Genomic DNA, 16794 nt, shown 5'->3' with positions numbered 1-16794 from the left:
GGGAACCATCAGAGATACCTTCCCCATCGCCCGAGAGCTTGTTTCCTGATAGCCGGATACACAAGCTTTCAGTGTCCACCACTAAGACCCAGAATGACGCTGGTGAGGGTGTCTGGCACTGCCGCTATGGGAAGCAGCGTAGTCAAGGGATTCTCGCCGGCTTAGCCAGAACGGGACAAGGCGTGCGCGACGACATGGAGGTAGTGGTTGAAGAGGGAGCGTTCATCGTCTGTCTGCAGATAAGGATTAACGCAAACTCCTGGCGAGAGCACGGGGCAATAGCGTCGGAAGGAATCGAATCACTTGACCAGCCGACTCGGATCTTCCACTGGGGAGTCGGATGATGGTGTCGGCCGGAGTCGGATGTTAGGGCAATACTGGTGGCGTCGGATGGTAGCGAAGGCGACACCGTGCTGTCAGGAGAAGCTGGGTGGTGGACTTCCATTGACAATGCAAGTTCACCTGATAGCAATCGCTGCACCGAGGCGCAACTCATCGCATTTCTTCTTGCTGTTCGGCGTCGGTTCCTGTCGCAAGGGCGATGGGAAATCAAGCCAGATGACCCAGCCCCCGCGCGATTTCGTTGCTCGGGGTCGTTTATCTCTGGGTCTACACAGGAGACAGGACAGGTCTTGGTCCCGGACTGTTGGGGTTTACAACGATGACCTAGACCTGCTTCTCTCAGCCAGAGCTGGGAGGAAGGGACAAGTTCCGCCTACAGGTACAGCGGGACCACGGTGAACCCCCGTCACATCATTGTTTCTGCCACCGTTAGTCTCCTTGTCCAGTATTAGTATAGCACCGTACGTATGTACAATTCGAGCACAGTCGATACAGACACTCCAGTTCAACGACGAAGGAAACCGGTCATGCACACGGGAAGAGACACGCCGGAAGTATGCCGACACAAGTGCGCATCTGATGCGACGGAGAAGCGCTACGGAGATCTAGGTTCTCTGAATAGATCTAGGAAGGCTTGGTGGACGCTTCAATAGTCGTCGTGGCTTCCATGGATACGAACTGCGACACAATTGATTCGTATAGAGGCTATTGTCCTGATCTTGCTTACGTGGACCGTTGTCCAATCCTGGAGTGTTTACTACCTCATCCGATTGGCTTTTACCATTGCTGAATTATTCGTCCTAGCACATGTTAGCATCGTACCCAGGAGTACTGATATACGCCAGGTACATACACTTCAAGTGTTCCCAGCGATCATTGTATGGGCATGCACAGCTTCGACTAGGGGAATCGACAAACCTGGAGCATTTTCCGGCCGCTGAGTATCTACGCCTGCGATATACGCCTGCAATATCGGACAACTTGAGCACTAGACCCCATCCTGCGCCTAGGAATGCGCCTCGTTCTCATTATCCTCTTGATCGACCCACTCCTCGTCGTCGTCCTCATCATCGGTCTCCAACCCCAGTTCATCATCCACGTCTTGAAATTCGTTCCCAAGCATGCTCACCAACTGCAGCATCCCAAGCTGTGAGCGCCAGATCCCGCCTGCCGGCTGACGCTGCGAACCCTGGTGGTCTAAGCCTTCGTCCGCCACCGGTGACTCGCGCGCATGTTCTGCTTCAACAGAGAGATCGGGCGCCAAGCTGACAATGCGGATGGTTTTAGTTGGGAAGATACGGGCGCGGGCATTATGTTGTTCTTGGGGGGTTGGGCGCCAACCAAGGGTCTGCAGTATCCGGTGTTAGCCTTCTAGTTTCTTATACGGGCTAAAGCACGACAGACATACGGTGTAGGTGGTTAAGATCCCATCATCGTATAACGCCATGAAGCTAACTGGAATGGCCAGCTGTGGCGCCGAGCTCGTGACGAGTGAGTATGACGCGCGAGCCGGACGATCCACGTCTTGGATCCGGTTGTGGTCGTCCAGCGCGACGACATAAATTCGGTCTTGGATCTCGACCATGATGCGGTGGTCGCGCACCGATAGCCAGCCACCGAGGTCAAAGCTGGACCCATCCGACTCGCACTCGATGAGGGAGCTGTGCGCCGCGAGACTATCCCGGTCGTGGAGGGCCTTCCGCCAATCGAAGCACACGAAGATGCGACCGGCGCGAGAGAAGCCGACGAACAGGTCGCCTTGCACCATACCCGCACCCCATTCATCCTCACTATGATAAACATGTTCTGGGTCGGTAGGTGGTGGAAGAGGGCCTTTCGCCAGCTTGATCGGCACCAGGCGGTCCTTACGAGGGGCCCCGGGAGGGAATATTCGAAGGGTAGGACCGTGTCGCGCTGCAGCGGCTGAAGGAGGGGCGACGGGGGCAAGGATATGATATTTGTCCATACAATGTGACGGCTGCAACGCGCCCAAGAACGCGCCCGACGTCTTGTTGTATACATGGTAGCCTCGCGACCCCATCGAGTACATCACCGCGTCCTCGTTCTGGTCGAGATGGCCGACCGCGTTGTGTTCGATTTCTAGATGGGTGGTTAACTTGGGCGGCCGCTGCGTCATATCATATACAAAGCCCTGTCCCTGGGTCGAGACCACACAGAGCGTCCAGTAGGAAAGTTGAAAGCCTCGCGTCTGGCAGTCATGATTCAAGACCGCGATGCGCCGGAACACCCCACGACTCGCGCCATCCAGGTCCGCCTGCCAGACTTCCACCGCATCCCCTTCGCGATCAAACACCGCCATTCCATCCTGATATTCCAGATGCGCGTATGGGCGGACTGCGTCCTCGGCATGGTCTAGCGTGGAGGGGAGGGACCAGAGGATGCGGCCCGTGTCCATGTCGGTGACGTTCAGGCCCCCTGCCTGGGACGTGGAAACAAAGAAGCGACGCTTGAAATCGGCGCGAAACCGCCAAACGGGGTCATTTCCAACTTGCAACACCGACTCACGGGTCACTGGGTGCACCGCAGCCCAATTGCGGGAGAGCAGGGTCTGACGTCTGCATAGCTCCTTCCACGACGTGGTGCCCTCAAAGAACTTCGCGAAGCTTGTGTTATCGGACAAAAATGAAAAATCGCGGGTGGCTCCAGGGGATCGAGAAGTTTTGGACTTGGAGGCGTAGATGGCTTCTTGATGGGTGACGTCGATAAATCGGTGCCAAGCGTGGGAGACCGCGGTGAGGGACGCAAGGGCAGAGATGGGGGTGAATTCCAAAATGCGAAGGACAATCTCTGTAGGCAGCAATCTAAGAGGGTCTGTCACAAAGGAGGTGACGGTCATGATTCAAAACCAGCTCGTTAGTGTTTTTGAGAATAGCTTCCTGAATGGGATGTGTTTCAATCTTCCATGCCATAAATATTGTCTCTTTTCACCGCCTGTGAGCCGATCGACTCGAAAGCCACAAGCCACCGCTTGGCCCTCATTCACCGCGCCAAGACTTTTCGTATAACTACGGATTCACAGCACTGCTTCACTTCCTATTTCACTTCTTGACTTCACTTCTATCTGTTCTGCCCTTTCTTCTCTCATACCCCTAATCCGTCACCAATTTATATCTCTTGTGTACTCACCATTTCAGTACATACATATAAATTCTTAAGCTTCCAGCATCAGTACATTTAGTGTACGTCATTCTTCCGACATTTTCTAATTAACTACATAACGACCAAGATCTCAGATTAGCCTGGCATTTTTTTCAAATACGAACATACTTTTTGTCTGCCTCTTCATCCCAAGATGTATCTGGTCCCCTTGTATTCTGTCGAGTCCCATTGCGTTTTATTATATCCTGGCTCCCTCAATTTTCTGGCTATCTGTAACCTTGGGGATAACCTTTATATAAACCGTGCATGTAAGTTATACACGAAATGTCATAGCCTAAATTGTTTGCTATTAAATTAGAGTGGCCGACCTACTGCCCAGGGACTGGGCGATCCCGGGATTAGAAGAAGATACACCGGATAGAAATCTAAGGTAGAGCTGGTCTGGTCATCTCGACTGGGAAGCCCAGCAGAGCGTGGCCATGCAAAGGAGGCGGTTATGTCCGTTTCTTTGGAAAGCCCATTCCATTGATCTCTAACAATAGATAGTGTAGAATTCGTAACGATCCATGTATGGTGAATGAAGCCATAGAGGTCGCCCATATCTATGCATTTTCAATGGGGAAGAGAAGAGAAATGCAGGCACAGTTTCGAATGAGTCCACTGAAATTTCTACTGGCGACAGTACCATTCTCTGAAGACAGAATTCTGAGAATTGGCCTTTATTGTTGGACAACTTTTCTGGACGAAGCATGTGCCCACAATATCTCATTTGGTCTCTGGCACTACCCGCACTTGGACAGAGTAAATATGCCTACATTATATCGAATAACGAAGCGGTTATAGTACTGACAAAGTAAGAGTCTAAGGCCCTACACAACGCTGTCATGTAGTGAGGTCAGCGGTTAGCAACGATTTCACCTTTATGGCCGAAAACTCCTGGGACCAATAAGTTTACTATTGTTGTCCTTCTGTTCTAACATCAGTCTCGCATGACAACCAAGGTAGGTGGCATACTATCGGCACCTACTATTCCGCTTCCAGAGTACGCATCTTTCACTAAGCTAGGCTGACCGGTGGGACGGGATTCGGGATCCCGAGCGAGTTTCAGTCCCGTCCCATATTCCCATGGGAATGGGATATTCCCTAAAATCCCTAATTCCCATAAATTTCCTGAAATTGGTCCCGTTTCCGTACCGGTCCCATTCGGGAGGGATATTCCAAGGGAAAATCCCCTCCCAACGGCCAGCCTACTCGGAGTCACGACGTGTGGCTCCAGCACCAACTTCTGTGGGTCAATTAGTGTAAGTTCTCTCCAAGGATAAAGCCACCACTGTTGGTGGAATTTATAGAGACTGTTATGAATATAGGATCGGTCCAAAGGATTACCCGAAGGATTGGCGAAGTCCTCACCTATATATGTCTTCCCACAGACAAATTCCTGTATACTAACTAAGTTCGCTCATCCAATTCAATGGCTTAGTTCTCTCTATTCAATGCCAATTCCGCTGACCTACTGTAGATTCACAACAGAGACTAATAGGCATTTCACCATTAGTATTTCTTAATTGTATGAATACATGGGAACCCTATTATATATGCAGTAAGACCTGTGTATTCCCCTGGAATAGGTGTTTTACCTTTAATAACAGGTGGAAGATAGCAATCATATATCTCTTTAACCTTAAATAGTGCGTACCGTGATACTTTATTTAAGGTATACTGGAATAAAGGTATTAAAGATGAGAGTGGTTTTTTAACATAGTTATCTTTAATTTCTTCCTATGCCTGCTGAGTTGAGTGGACAACAACTTTATTAAATAATCTAAGCCGAATTTAAGAGGTACTCTCGGGATGTATAAAGTGTATTTTTAATAATCCAGTGTGCTAATTTATGCCGGGAAGTAGTTCTCTGACCAAAGTAACAGTATATATTGGTGTAGCCATGTATAAATATTTTTGCAGTTTCCTCCGAAAGCTATTTATTTTTATAATAGCGTAGAACTGGTTGCCAGATATTATTATTATATTCCGCGCAGAAATTAGCCCACTGATGATTATTTTCTTCTTTAGTATTTACGTTAACAACCTTTATAAAATAGCTTAAACATTTGCCCCCATTTTTTCTTGATCTTATCGTTGAATTCGGGATCCCTAGCTGCAGATTGAGAGTTATTATATTCTGTACGGACCACCTCTGTATGCAGGATAGGCCAAGCCTCCTTTATAATATTCTTCTGTATGTGCCACACGCAGAGAAGGTGGTCTGTAAAAGGAAAGATATCTTGAATTGCATTTATAAGAAGAACTGAGTTCGATTCATGTTGGCCGGCAAGGCTTGTATGAAGTTTACTTCGGTGGGATGGACCGCTTAGAAAGTGCAGGAGCGATGATATGTCCTTCTTTCCTTCCTGATGCCACAAAGGGTATTTCAAGCTGATATTCCTAACGTACGTTATACGCCAACTATCCCATCGAATCTGCTATCCTTCCGGCAGCTAGATCGACAAGAATTCGATATTTCTTTAGACGGCGACATCACGCAGAAACGTTTTCTTATTAAAAGTCCTACAGGCGTCCTGCTATCTGCTAGTCCAACAGAAAATTTAGATCGATACCTTATTTGTCCAGTTGTCAACGCGATTTAGTCCAAATAATATCCCACGACGCCTATTCCAAGCGCCACCATGGTAGAATGGCATCAACGCTTATCCCATGTCCATTTTCGTGCTATAATGCAACTCGCTAGGATTAAAGCAATAAAGTTAAAGGCCCAAAAACCATGCTCTTCTGCGAAATCTGTAAACAAGCACGTTAAACCAGGCGGAATCACAAGGATCCCGCTCCTTGCGCGGCAAAACTACTAATGCGAATTCACATCGATATTGCAGGTGGAGGTGCAACGCTGGATTATAATAACCCGTCCGATTCCTGCAAAAGCATAAAACAACACAGTGTAAAATAACACACCGACAGCGCCTTAGCCCTTAACAGGTGCTTCAGATACGGCATCTTATGCTAAAGAAGTACTAGCAGCCCTAGACTTAATGTCTGAGGACACCTCCGAGATTGGTCTACGTGAAGACCTATATCAACCTGCCAAAGGACTCGCTGTATTAAAATTTATAGACTTGTCCTTAACCGCACCATTGTTTTATCGCGAAGCCATCACGAGTCTAGAAGCCGATAAATGGATTAAAGCAATGCTTGAGAAAATTGACATGTTAAAATACAAGTAATACTAGGATCTTGTACAAAAAATAAACATGCCTTCTAGAGCGCGCGCTATCCCGGGATGGTGGGTTTATAAAATAAAGCTTAATCCCGATAATTCAACTTGATACAGTATAAAGCTAGATGGGTGATCCGGGGCAATCTTTTAATAAATTAATATTTGAAGAAACCACGTACGCACCAGTTGTCGAGACAGGTACTTCTCACATTTTCACGTTCTTTATTGCGTACAGGTTTACATTGTTGAATCAGTTCTGCTTTCCGGTTGCGCTTGAGGATATCGGCTGGCATACTTACTTTGTTTTTATAGTCTGAGATCTGATCGAATCCACTATCAGTTATTTGATTCCGTGGAGACTAAGGGGCACACTTTGGAGATGTCGGAGATTTTTAAAATCCTAGTCCGGTCAGCGCTTCCCTTGAGAAAAGGGATTAGGTAGTTATGTAGTGCATTGGGCATACTACTGTAGTAATTGACAGGGTTTATTAGCTGTCTTATTAATATATATTATCTAGGGAATCTAGCCCCAATTTATGCCCATTTCCTCCTGGTTCTTCTATCCCGGAGATAGGGAATATGGGTATTAGGACATATCGGTATTTGCTACCTAATACCTTTGCCTTAGATTCTAGGCATCTATTGCTGCGTTCTTTGCCAGTAGGTTGCTTCCCACACCCGCTTTACTCACATTACCTGTGGCCAGTAGTCTATCATGGGAATCGAGGGCAGTGAAGGAAAAGCCACAGTGTCGACGTCTGTCATCATCAAAGGCAGGTCATCAAAGAAAGAGGTGCAACTGGAAAACGCCATCTGGCTTCTGCCAAAAGTATCTGGGACGGCGCGCGCGCAAGCTTAGTTAGATCCTGGGTCTATGCGATGATGTGCTGGGTTCTCACCTCCACCTGCTTGAGGCGACGCCCTTGCTTCTGTTGTAGTGTGTGTACTAGGCTCCTCCGGTTTTCCGAGTACGACCCTCAGAGCCGTGACTACCTTGTTTGCTTCTCTCGACAAGTCGTTTGTGCAGCTCCAGATGGCCAGGCTCCTTTCCAGCAGGCTTCGCACTTCCAACAGATCCTGGGCCGACAGCCCGTCCTTGCGATGCTGCACAAGGAAGCACATGATACTTGCAGCTAAAAAGTATCCATTGTTTATGAAGCACGAGTCGACCATACCAGTAGGGCGGAACACATCTAAGACCTCGGACTCCTCCGCCATGCGGTGTTGCAGCCGCATGATCTCCAAGGCCGCTTCGATCACGATACTCCAGCACTGATTGCTGCGAGTTGTATCCTTTGAGGTACCGAGAAACTTCCAGTTGATGAGGATCCGGGCTCTTTGGTAATGCATGTAAAAGTTTATCCGCTATTGAGGACAAAGGGCATGTTAGCTGCACCGTCTACTTTCTATTGCTAGGCTTGTATATATAGTTCGGGGGTTCGGTAGTGTAGATAATTTTTTTTTTTTTTTTTTTTTTTTTTTTTTTTTTTTTTTTTGTGTTGCAAGTGTGAGGAATTCACTCCTGGATTCGAGTGTGTTTCTGCGAGGGAGAGCCACGGCACTGACCTGAAATACGACACTTGGAGGGTCCAGCAGAGATTCGGACATGGGTCGGAACTTGCATGGGTCGGGAATGGTCGTATACATTACGTCTAGTGTTGAATTCGCTGCGATGAGGTCCTCATATGATAGCGGGTGAGGATTGCAGACCATGTCTGATACGACGCCCAAGCTGGTGGCGACATGAAGCTTGGCAAGGATCACGGTGCTCGAGGTAAGTTCGTCGATAGGTCTCGCGGGCGGCAGGTCAGTCGAGCCGGCGTCAAAGTCGCGGTCCTGAAGGTTTCGAGGCGGCTTGGTGTCGCTGAGCGAGTGCTTGATGCTGCTCGGAAGGCCCATCTGCGTTGAGAATCCTATGTCGAGCGAGCATATCATAGCCCACATCCGCCGCCTCATCTCGCCCTGGTAGGGGGATAGGGACTTGAAGTGCAGCGGGTCTCGATGGTAGCCCATGCGGATAGCTATCAAGCTCTCTTTAGCAGCCTTCCTTCGGAGATAACACAGACCTTGGGTGGTGGTGGTGGGGGAAGGGGGGGGTCCTTTTTGGGTGCTAGACAAGGCTTCGCTGTAAAACTCTGGCACAGACGAACATGAAGACGTACCTATTTGGACAATGTTGCCCATCAATAGCCAGACCCCAATGTTGGAGTCCCTGTTCAAGTAGCTCTCGATCAAGACGTAGTGAACAAGGGTTTCCATAATGTCAGGACCCCCCTTGGCGAACTGACCTCGGACGAGGCACTGGACGACCTTTTCTCGATAGCCCAGCATCTTATACAAGGCTGCGGGTGACCGGGCGGACGACGCGTTGTTCTGGGCACTCAAGAGGCCGCTCGCTTGGCTCTGAACGTGGCTGGTGAGGCAGAAGATGCTGTATAAGAGGCCGAGCCAAGAGATGGATGTAGCGCTCGGATTCTCCCAGAATGCGTTGTACTTGATCAACGCGGTTGGTGGTTAATCTTCTCCTAGTGGTATGTGTGAGTACTTACTCTCTTCAAGAACTCGATCGGGTGTATTACAGCTGTTTAGATCAGCGTCAGTAAGGATGGGTGAGTGCGTTCTGTATGCCGCGTCACGTGCACACCTACATCGGTATTCCTGAGCCCGAAAGTAGAGTGCGACCAAGCTGTCGGATTCTCTCCTTGGTGGCATCGAACCGAGGAGTTCTTGGTCAGTGGCATGTTTGCACCCCTCAAAGAGGAGGACATTCTGGTCGAGAGGTGACGAACCATCGTCGAATACAGTCTCCGATTGGATCGCGCCTAGTGGATCATCTTGGCCTTTCGCGTCTGTCACGCCGCTCAGGACGGAGGTCCAGTGGGTTGAATCTTTAAAGCCAGTTCCAGACTTGGTTAATTTCAAATCTGTAGCCTCTGGCGATGGACCGGAAGTCGAGCTGCTCGGCGTCGCCAACCCGCCTAGCCCGCCGACAGATGCGCTGCTATCTTCGAGAAGCCGCTGAGTAGCGGGGGAGATAGCGTGCAGTTGGCTGGACAGAGAGGATGGCGCTGACGAGCCAGCGTAAGTACACGTCAGCTCCAGGTGGTGTTTCTGATCGAGGTTGTATGATGTTGTAAGCTTCACCATCCTTTGTTTTTCTTCTTCTCGGGATGAGTCGTTCCGTAGACGCGGGACTTACAATGCAATGAGAGCAAGGCTTTTGGCGGTCACACTTTCGCCTATTCGCTGCGTTAGCTCTATTTATTGTGGAGGTCGGGGACTGTGTTTGCGGAGCAGGCGGGCGAAACGAACTTTCGCTGGCGGCAGGAATTGCAAGAAAGCTGCGGCTTGTGGCGTTGGCGGCCTGGACGAGGGCGGAGGAGGACTGGAGATCCTTCGGGGGGGCCCATCGTGCGTGGAGTCCGCAGGGGATTGAGGTTCGGACGGTGCAAACGGTCGAAGGTGTAAGAAAGAGAGAGAGAGAGAGATCCTGATTTCGATATAGTCTCGGACGCGGGGGCATTCGTCCATTACTCCGCTTGGGAAATCCATTTACTGGCTAGGCAAATGGCCTACTTCGTATTTTAGGTACTATAACCGGTATTTTACGACTCATTATTATGTCTTATCTAATAAACCCAGCTGTTAACGTGGTTAGTCAAGTTAGCCTATCTAAGATTGATATAATAACTAGATCCCTCCCCCCTTCTTAGATCATATGATTCTTGCGCGGCTTCGTAAGGTGACCTAAAGTGGCCTAAACGAACCGTGCCCTGATTTCCTATTTAGGAGGAACTGCCGGCAGAGCCCTAAGCAAACGTACGTGTAAACAAATCCGCAAGCAAATAAAGGTGCAGTAGTCCTCTATTGTCCGCATTTTTGTTAGCTCCGCCGCGAAGCACTAATCACAGGTCGCTTGACCCTCCGCTCGGCCCCGCTCATCGTCCGCCTCTTACAGAATCAGGCGGATCTATATGTATAAAAGAATCGGTTCCCAGGGGTGTACAGGAATCAGAGAGGCTGTTGCATCTCGAGCTGTTCGCTTCCCCTTGCACATGTAACGGTCTTTGCACCTGATTAGTTGCTTGATTTTTCTCCCAGTCGTGTCTTAACCATGGCTAGCACGGACAACGCCAATAATATCACTCCCATGCACGACCTGAAGACCGACTCCGAAAAGGCTGCACAGCCAGAGTCCGATCTCGATGGCGAGACTGAGCGGGGCCTTGAAGACGCCGGAAGGCCAATTTCCGGCGACAAGCCTGGCGATGCCACAAAATTGGAAGACGCTGGCCCCCCCGACGGCGGCGCCGCTGCATGGTTGGTCGTGCTGGGAGCGTGGTGCTGCTCCTTCTCCAGCCCGGGCTGGATAAACAGTACGTATTTTCCCTCTTTCCAATGCCTTCCTAGGTTCCCACTACGTGGCATCCAGCAGCAACGCGATGGACTAACACCGATGCTCTTCCACCAGGCGTGGGCAGCTTCCAGGAGTATTACGAAGTGGGACCTCTGAAAGACTACTCCAGCAGCACCATTGCCTGGATTCCGTCGCTCCAAATCTTCTTTCTGTTCGCCTTAGGGCCTGTCGTCGGCATAATATTCGACAACTACGGACCGAGGCCGCTCATCATTGGCGGGACGCTTCTTCACGTCTTTGGCCTGATGATGGCGTCGTTGGCGAAGACGTACTATCAGTTCATCTTGTCCCAGGGAGTATGCAGTGCCATCGGCGTTGCATGTTTATACTCGCCGGGCAAGTCTAACCCACTCCCCCCTTCCTTGAGTGTTCCATGCTGACTGAGTCCTGTGCGATGAAGCGCTTGCCTGCATCTCAACCTGGTTTTCCAAGAAGCGCGGAGCAGCTATGGGTATCATGGTGACAGGCTCATCAGTCGGCGGCGTCATCTTCCCTATCATGATCAGTAGCATGATCCAGAGCACCGGGTACCCCTGGGCCATGAGGACTGCGGCCTTTCTCATCCTCGGCCTGCAGATTATTGCAATCCTCACAGTCCGCCCGAGAGCAAAGCTCGCGCCCAAGAAGATGCCCGCTGGCCGCTTCGCTGCACCCTTCAAAGAGTTCCCGTTTGTTATGTTGCTGCTGGGCATCTTCGTGCTGACCTATGGCATATTCATCCCTATCGACTATCTGGCTGTGCAGGGGTTTGAGGACGCGCACATGTCGGAGGAGATGGCACAATACTTGGTGTCCATCTTCAACGCCGCAAGGTAGGTCGACATCCAGCCCTGTTATCAGTCCCCCCAAATGTCGTGGAACGCTGACGGTTATACCCAAGCCTTTTCGGCCGTCTAGTCGCCGGTTATGGCGCCGATAGAATCGGAAGATGGAATATGTTCATCATCGCTTGTAGTCTTTCTGGAATTGCCGAGTTCGCCGTCTGGATCCCCGCCAAGCACTCGTCCATCGCCATCGGCTTCGCCATCATGTTCGGCTTTGCGTCAGGAGCCTTTATAGGGCTTTCCGGCGCCCTTCCCGTCTCGGTGTCCCCCCTGCCCGAGATCGGCTACCGGCTGGGCGTAGTCTTCCTCGCCATCTCGATTCCCGCTCTCACCATGGCGCCCATCGGCGGAGCCATCCTGCAAAATTCGGCCAACGGCTGGTTGGACGTGAAGATCTTTGGCGGCGTGATGTGCCTTGCAGGGTCGGCGATTATTCTAGTGTCAAGGTTACTCTATACCGAGAAGAAACTTCTCAAGGTGTTTTGAGTGTGGAGGTAGCACATTCATGAAATTGCTGGAACATTTGGAGGGGACTGGGGGACTGCTCTTGTATGAAACTGCTTGGTCTAGAGCTAGGGGTTCTTTGGTTCACTTTGGTACTCAGATTTACCATTTTCCGGGGGTGCCCGATCTCTTTGTTCTTGACCACTGTGTATTACTACTTGATTGGCAAGCTTCCTGATTATAATCCATTGCAGTAATGGTCACCAAATGTCTTGTGTTTGTTTGCCACAGGAGACTATCACGCAATCATGACCAACAGTATGGCACAGTTATGACCACTATGCCAGAACAGAGAGGTAGAACCTTTGAAATCTCCGAAGAAGCAGACTGTTGTGATGACTTATTTTGACACATTACTACTACAATGTACCGTAAAGTACTGAGTAATTACTCCGCCTCTTAAATGCCATTGTCCCTAATAGCATCCAGAGACGGACTTGCTGTAAGGTTCACCCAAAAACGTCCCATAGGTAGTCTTTTCAGCGACAAGTTAGTTCAAGCCCTAGGTACTCCCCATGGCGGCTATGGGGCGGAACTAGGTATACTGTTGTAAGTCGCTACCCTCACGCACAAATAATAAAAAATGAGACAGCCTGGCACGACTAAGAATCTAAGTCATGGCCGCTAAAGAGTGAGCAAACTATAATGGCCCAATATCAAAGTGACGTCTCATCGCTTCGGGTCTATTGGAATCTCCGTCCCTACCGTTGCCTGCATAGTTGACTGGAATCCGTACCCCAGGCCATTTCTGCATGGTACGGAAGCAGTTCGCGGCAAGGGTAGATCTCGCCAAATACCGCCCACGGGTAATGTGGTCTGGACCAAAGCCCAAACCCAAAACAGAAAGAAGACGAAAAGGAGAGCAACGTGTTATGGGTCATCGAGGGTGAACAGGGGCTTTAGGGACAATAGGGACAGTAGGGACCACCGGCCCGTTATGTCACATGGGCTCCAGCCTTTTGCATACACTGCTATGGGACACCAGGTGACAAGAATATTCGCACGCAGTTTTAGTTTATTGTAATTATTTAGTCCGATAAGTTGCACGATTTGGATCCCTATATGGTAACAATAAACGTTATCTACTGCGCGCAAAGTGGGCTTTACTTGTAAAAAAAAAAAAAAAAAAAAGGGCCTTTTATATTCTATGCCACTGCCAAATAGAAGTGGTGGACTTGGCTCTGCACATTTGATAGTAGTTGGCTTGCCTTGGAGGTTTTCCAGCGATCAGGGTAATATTAATCCGAGATTGCTCCGGGTTGTCCCAGGTCGTCCCGGCACGGCCCCCCAAGCAGTGCTCAACACTCAACACACGCTCTTCTGCACTTGTAAAAAACGGTGCTAAGTCTGGCCGAATATGGAAAATGTAGGAGTCAAGGTTTCCGCAGAAAATGCGTTCGAGAGTTATAGAAATTTATAACATAATCAAGAGGGCTTAAAGTCATGGCGTAAGCATATCAATCAGGTTGCCAGTTCCCCATAGCAGCCCGAAATGTGCAGGCAGCCTCACACCAGCGTGTTTGCATAACACTACGAAAAATACTGTACGAATCTACCCCGTTCACCTGCATTCTGAATCCTTCTCACTTTCAGGCCAATCGTTAGCCTCGCTGCAATTCCCGGCCATGTTTCTGTCCCCCAACTAGCGGTCTGTGTAGTGGGGCTGTCTCCTATCTGATTATCTGATTAGATTAACCCCCTGCCTCGCCCTTTGCAGTGGGGAATCCTGATAATTACTGTTGGGTGGTATGCCCGAGATACGAGGGCCAAGCTACGTTTACCTAATATTGGGCTGTAGGCCACCCAACAGATAGATCATGACTGACAAAGTCCCGTTGCGATCCGAAACTGTGTCGCTTAGTTCGGGAGCGATGTATAACAATACTCGGTTATATATGACTTTGCTTGGTTATATCTCTCATAGAATAGTCTTTCAATAAACCCAAATCAATATGTACGGCTTGCTTGAAGGATGCGTGTGTCGCTCAGTATGATTTTAGTATCGTATGACATGGTCTTCTTCTACCCGAACTAGATTTTGCTGCAATAAACCCACCTGAGTTTACGTTCCATACAATTTTATTATAGGTATAAGTACGATAAAATTAAATCGCTGGTTTAACGGCCTCTAATAGGAGCCCTCTTTATACAGAAGCTGCTAGCCAGCCGTGAGTACTGTACATTTGATCAACAACCTCTGCTGAGCCCTAGAGACAAAATACAGGTGACAATCTGCAAAACGGCAGAGAAAATATCCACATTTGTTTCCCCTTGTGGTAAGGTGCATGGCTCCACTCGCATGCAACTTTTTATACTAGGCACGGTGATTCCCACAGATTAGGGTCCCTAACTCTTATCCCTGGCGTCCTGTCTTTCAACCAGCTCCCTCCCCTGTGCTGGACACTTTACCTCTACCATCTGCCAAATGGACCAGAATACAGTCAAATCCTCCGGATATGAGACTCCCCAGGGTCTTCAGAAAGATGGTACCGTTATCAACGAATCTCCCGGCGCTATAACCAGCAATAGTCTCTGTGAAAACGAGTGCCGCACCGACCTTGAGAGACAATATGAGATAAGAGGTAACGCCCACTTCCATCGTCTTGGCTGGAAACGGCTCGCCGTCGTTTCAATAGTAGAGGGGATCGCTCTGGGGAGTCTAGGACTGCCTTATGCATTTGCAACCCTTGGTATGGTTGCGGGCGTAATCTTGACCATTGGCCTTGGCTTCGTTGCAATGTACGCAAGCTACCAGATCGGACAGGTGAAACTCAAGTTTCCACAAATTGCTCACTACGCAGACGTTGGACGGCTTCTAATGGGGAGGTGGGGATCAAAGCTCTTCTCCGGTAGCTTTGTGGCCCTGCTTATCTTTGTCGTTGGATCGCATTGCTTGACGGGTGCTATTGCGTTCAAAAGCATCACCCAAAGCGATTTGTGTTCGGTGGTCTTTAGCGTCATATCTGCGGCAATATTGATGGTGCTGGCTATCCCCCCGGCCTTTGCTGATATCGCCATACTGGGATACATTGATTTCGCTTCGATCATTCTAGCGATCGGAATTACAATGATTGCAACTGGTATTCAAAGCTCAGATGGTTCTGGGGACTCCGAAATAGGCCGTTCTCCATGGTCCGCATGGCCAAAGGAGGGTATCACTTTTACCGAGGCCATTGTATCCACCAATAGTATTGTGTTTGCATATTCATTTGGTGGTTGTCTGCCATCCTTTATGGAGGAAATGCACACACCAGAGGATTATGTCAAGACACTCTGGTGGCTTGGAGGCATCCAGATTATTATCTACACTTTAACGGGATCCATTATCTATGCCTCTGTGGGACAGGAGGTGCAGTCGCCTGCTCTTCTATCTGCAGGTCCTCTTTTCTCCAGGGTAGTTTTTGGCATTGCTCTCCCGGTCATCTTCATCTCGGGATCTATCAATACGACTGTTGTCTCTCGCTATATCCACGGAAAAGTATATCAAAACTCCGTTGTCCGCTTCATCAATACAACCAAGGGCTGGGCTACGTGGCTAGCACTGGTGTCTACCATTACCGCTATTGGTTGGGTCATCGCTGAGGCTATTCCTGTTTTCTCGGAATTGCTATCCATCATTTCCTCCCTGTTCGTTTCCGGTCTGTCCTTCTACCTCCCACCAGTCATATGGTATGTACTATTGAGGGAGGGTGCATGGTATGAAAAACACAACTGGAAGTCTTCCATATACAATGGTGTGGTCTTTCTGGTTGGTATGATTGTCTTCGTGTGCGGCACATATGCCAGCGTTGCTGAGCTAGTATGAATGTCTTTTCCTATATATCACGGTATGCTAACACTTTGGTAGGTTCACAAATTTGAATCAAAGTCGATTCGTAGGCCTTTTGCATGCTCTGACTAGTTCCTGGCAAGGTGAAGGCTTGTATAGCTCCTCATGTCATGTTCTCTAGATGACACTGAAGTTATTCCGTAATGATATCATGATACAATATTAGAATTTGACTGGGGAGATATATTTTGATGAATATTTATGTTTCCATGTGGCGTGTTGCCAGGGGATAAAAACTGATATTATAACTTATGTTGTGTCGACGAATACCAGATTTTCAGACTATTTGTAGGTTTTGGGAGCACATGCAATGTGTTACAGCAATAGATATCTCGATTGCCAAAATATTTGTCAAATCACTCTTTTGGGAAAGGAAGGAGTCCAGGATACAGGCCATGTGTACGGTCACTAGGGTGTGATGGTTATTACTAGCCTTTTGGCGTTGGTTGTCGTTGCTCTATTAACATAATTTACCGCATGATGCACGCCACCAAGTAATGCACGGTTTTTTTCAACTTGACAACTTCAA

General features: G+C 49.1%; 5 protein-coding genes across 5 annotated transcripts; 2 read left to right on the top strand and 3 right to left on the bottom strand.

Moving 5' to 3' along the window:
- Nucleotides 1-142: 142 nt before the first annotated feature.
- On the bottom strand, nt 143-496 carry ATNIH1004_003871 (uncharacterized protein; the record flags this gene model as incomplete). Its single annotated transcript, XM_033568543.1, has 1 exon — nt 143-496. One exon carries the CDS (start codon nt 494-496, stop codon nt 143-145), a length of 354 nt encoding a protein of 117 aa, XP_033427349.1.
- Nucleotides 497-1348: 852 nt separating this feature from the next.
- On the bottom strand, nt 1349-3199 carry ATNIH1004_003870 (F-box protein; the record flags this gene model as incomplete). Its single annotated transcript, XM_033568542.1, has 2 exons — nt 1349-1690; nt 1751-3199. 2 exons carry the CDS (start codon nt 3197-3199, stop codon nt 1349-1351), a joined length of 1791 nt encoding a protein of 596 aa, XP_033427348.1.
- Nucleotides 3200-7637: 4438 nt separating this feature from the next.
- On the bottom strand, nt 7638-9838 carry ATNIH1004_003869 (fungal specific transcription factor domain-containing protein; the record flags this gene model as incomplete). Its single annotated transcript, XM_033568541.1, has 5 exons — nt 7638-7795; nt 7867-8056; nt 8258-9094; nt 9241-9272; nt 9340-9838. 5 exons carry the CDS (start codon nt 9836-9838, stop codon nt 7638-7640), a joined length of 1716 nt encoding a protein of 571 aa, XP_033427347.1.
- A 967-nt stretch (nt 9839-10805) lies between these two features.
- Nucleotides 10806-12418, top strand: ATNIH1004_003868 (uncharacterized protein; the record flags this gene model as incomplete). Its single annotated transcript, XM_033568540.1, has 4 exons — nt 10806-11067; nt 11163-11404; nt 11541-11920; nt 11989-12418. 4 exons carry the CDS (start codon nt 10806-10808, stop codon nt 12416-12418), a joined length of 1314 nt encoding a protein of 437 aa, XP_033427346.1.
- A 2443-nt stretch (nt 12419-14861) lies between these two features.
- ATNIH1004_003867 (uncharacterized protein) lies at nt 14862-16241 on the top strand (the record flags this gene model as incomplete). The annotated part of the gene is made up of 1 exon (XM_033568539.1): nt 14862-16241. One exon carries the CDS (start codon nt 14862-14864, stop codon nt 16239-16241), a length of 1380 nt encoding a protein of 459 aa, XP_033427345.1.
- Nucleotides 16242-16794: the final 553 nt, after the last annotated feature.

Source organism: Aspergillus tanneri (assembly GCF_003426965.1).
Source record: "Aspergillus tanneri strain NIH1004 chromosome Unknown AapTan_3_pilon_pilon_pilon, whole genome shotgun sequence".
NCBI classification, from domain to species: domain Eukaryota; kingdom Fungi; phylum Ascomycota; class Eurotiomycetes; order Eurotiales; family Aspergillaceae; genus Aspergillus; species Aspergillus tanneri.
The sequence above is the reverse complement of the archived record's forward strand: the minus strand, read 5'-3'. Positions and strand labels throughout refer to the sequence as shown.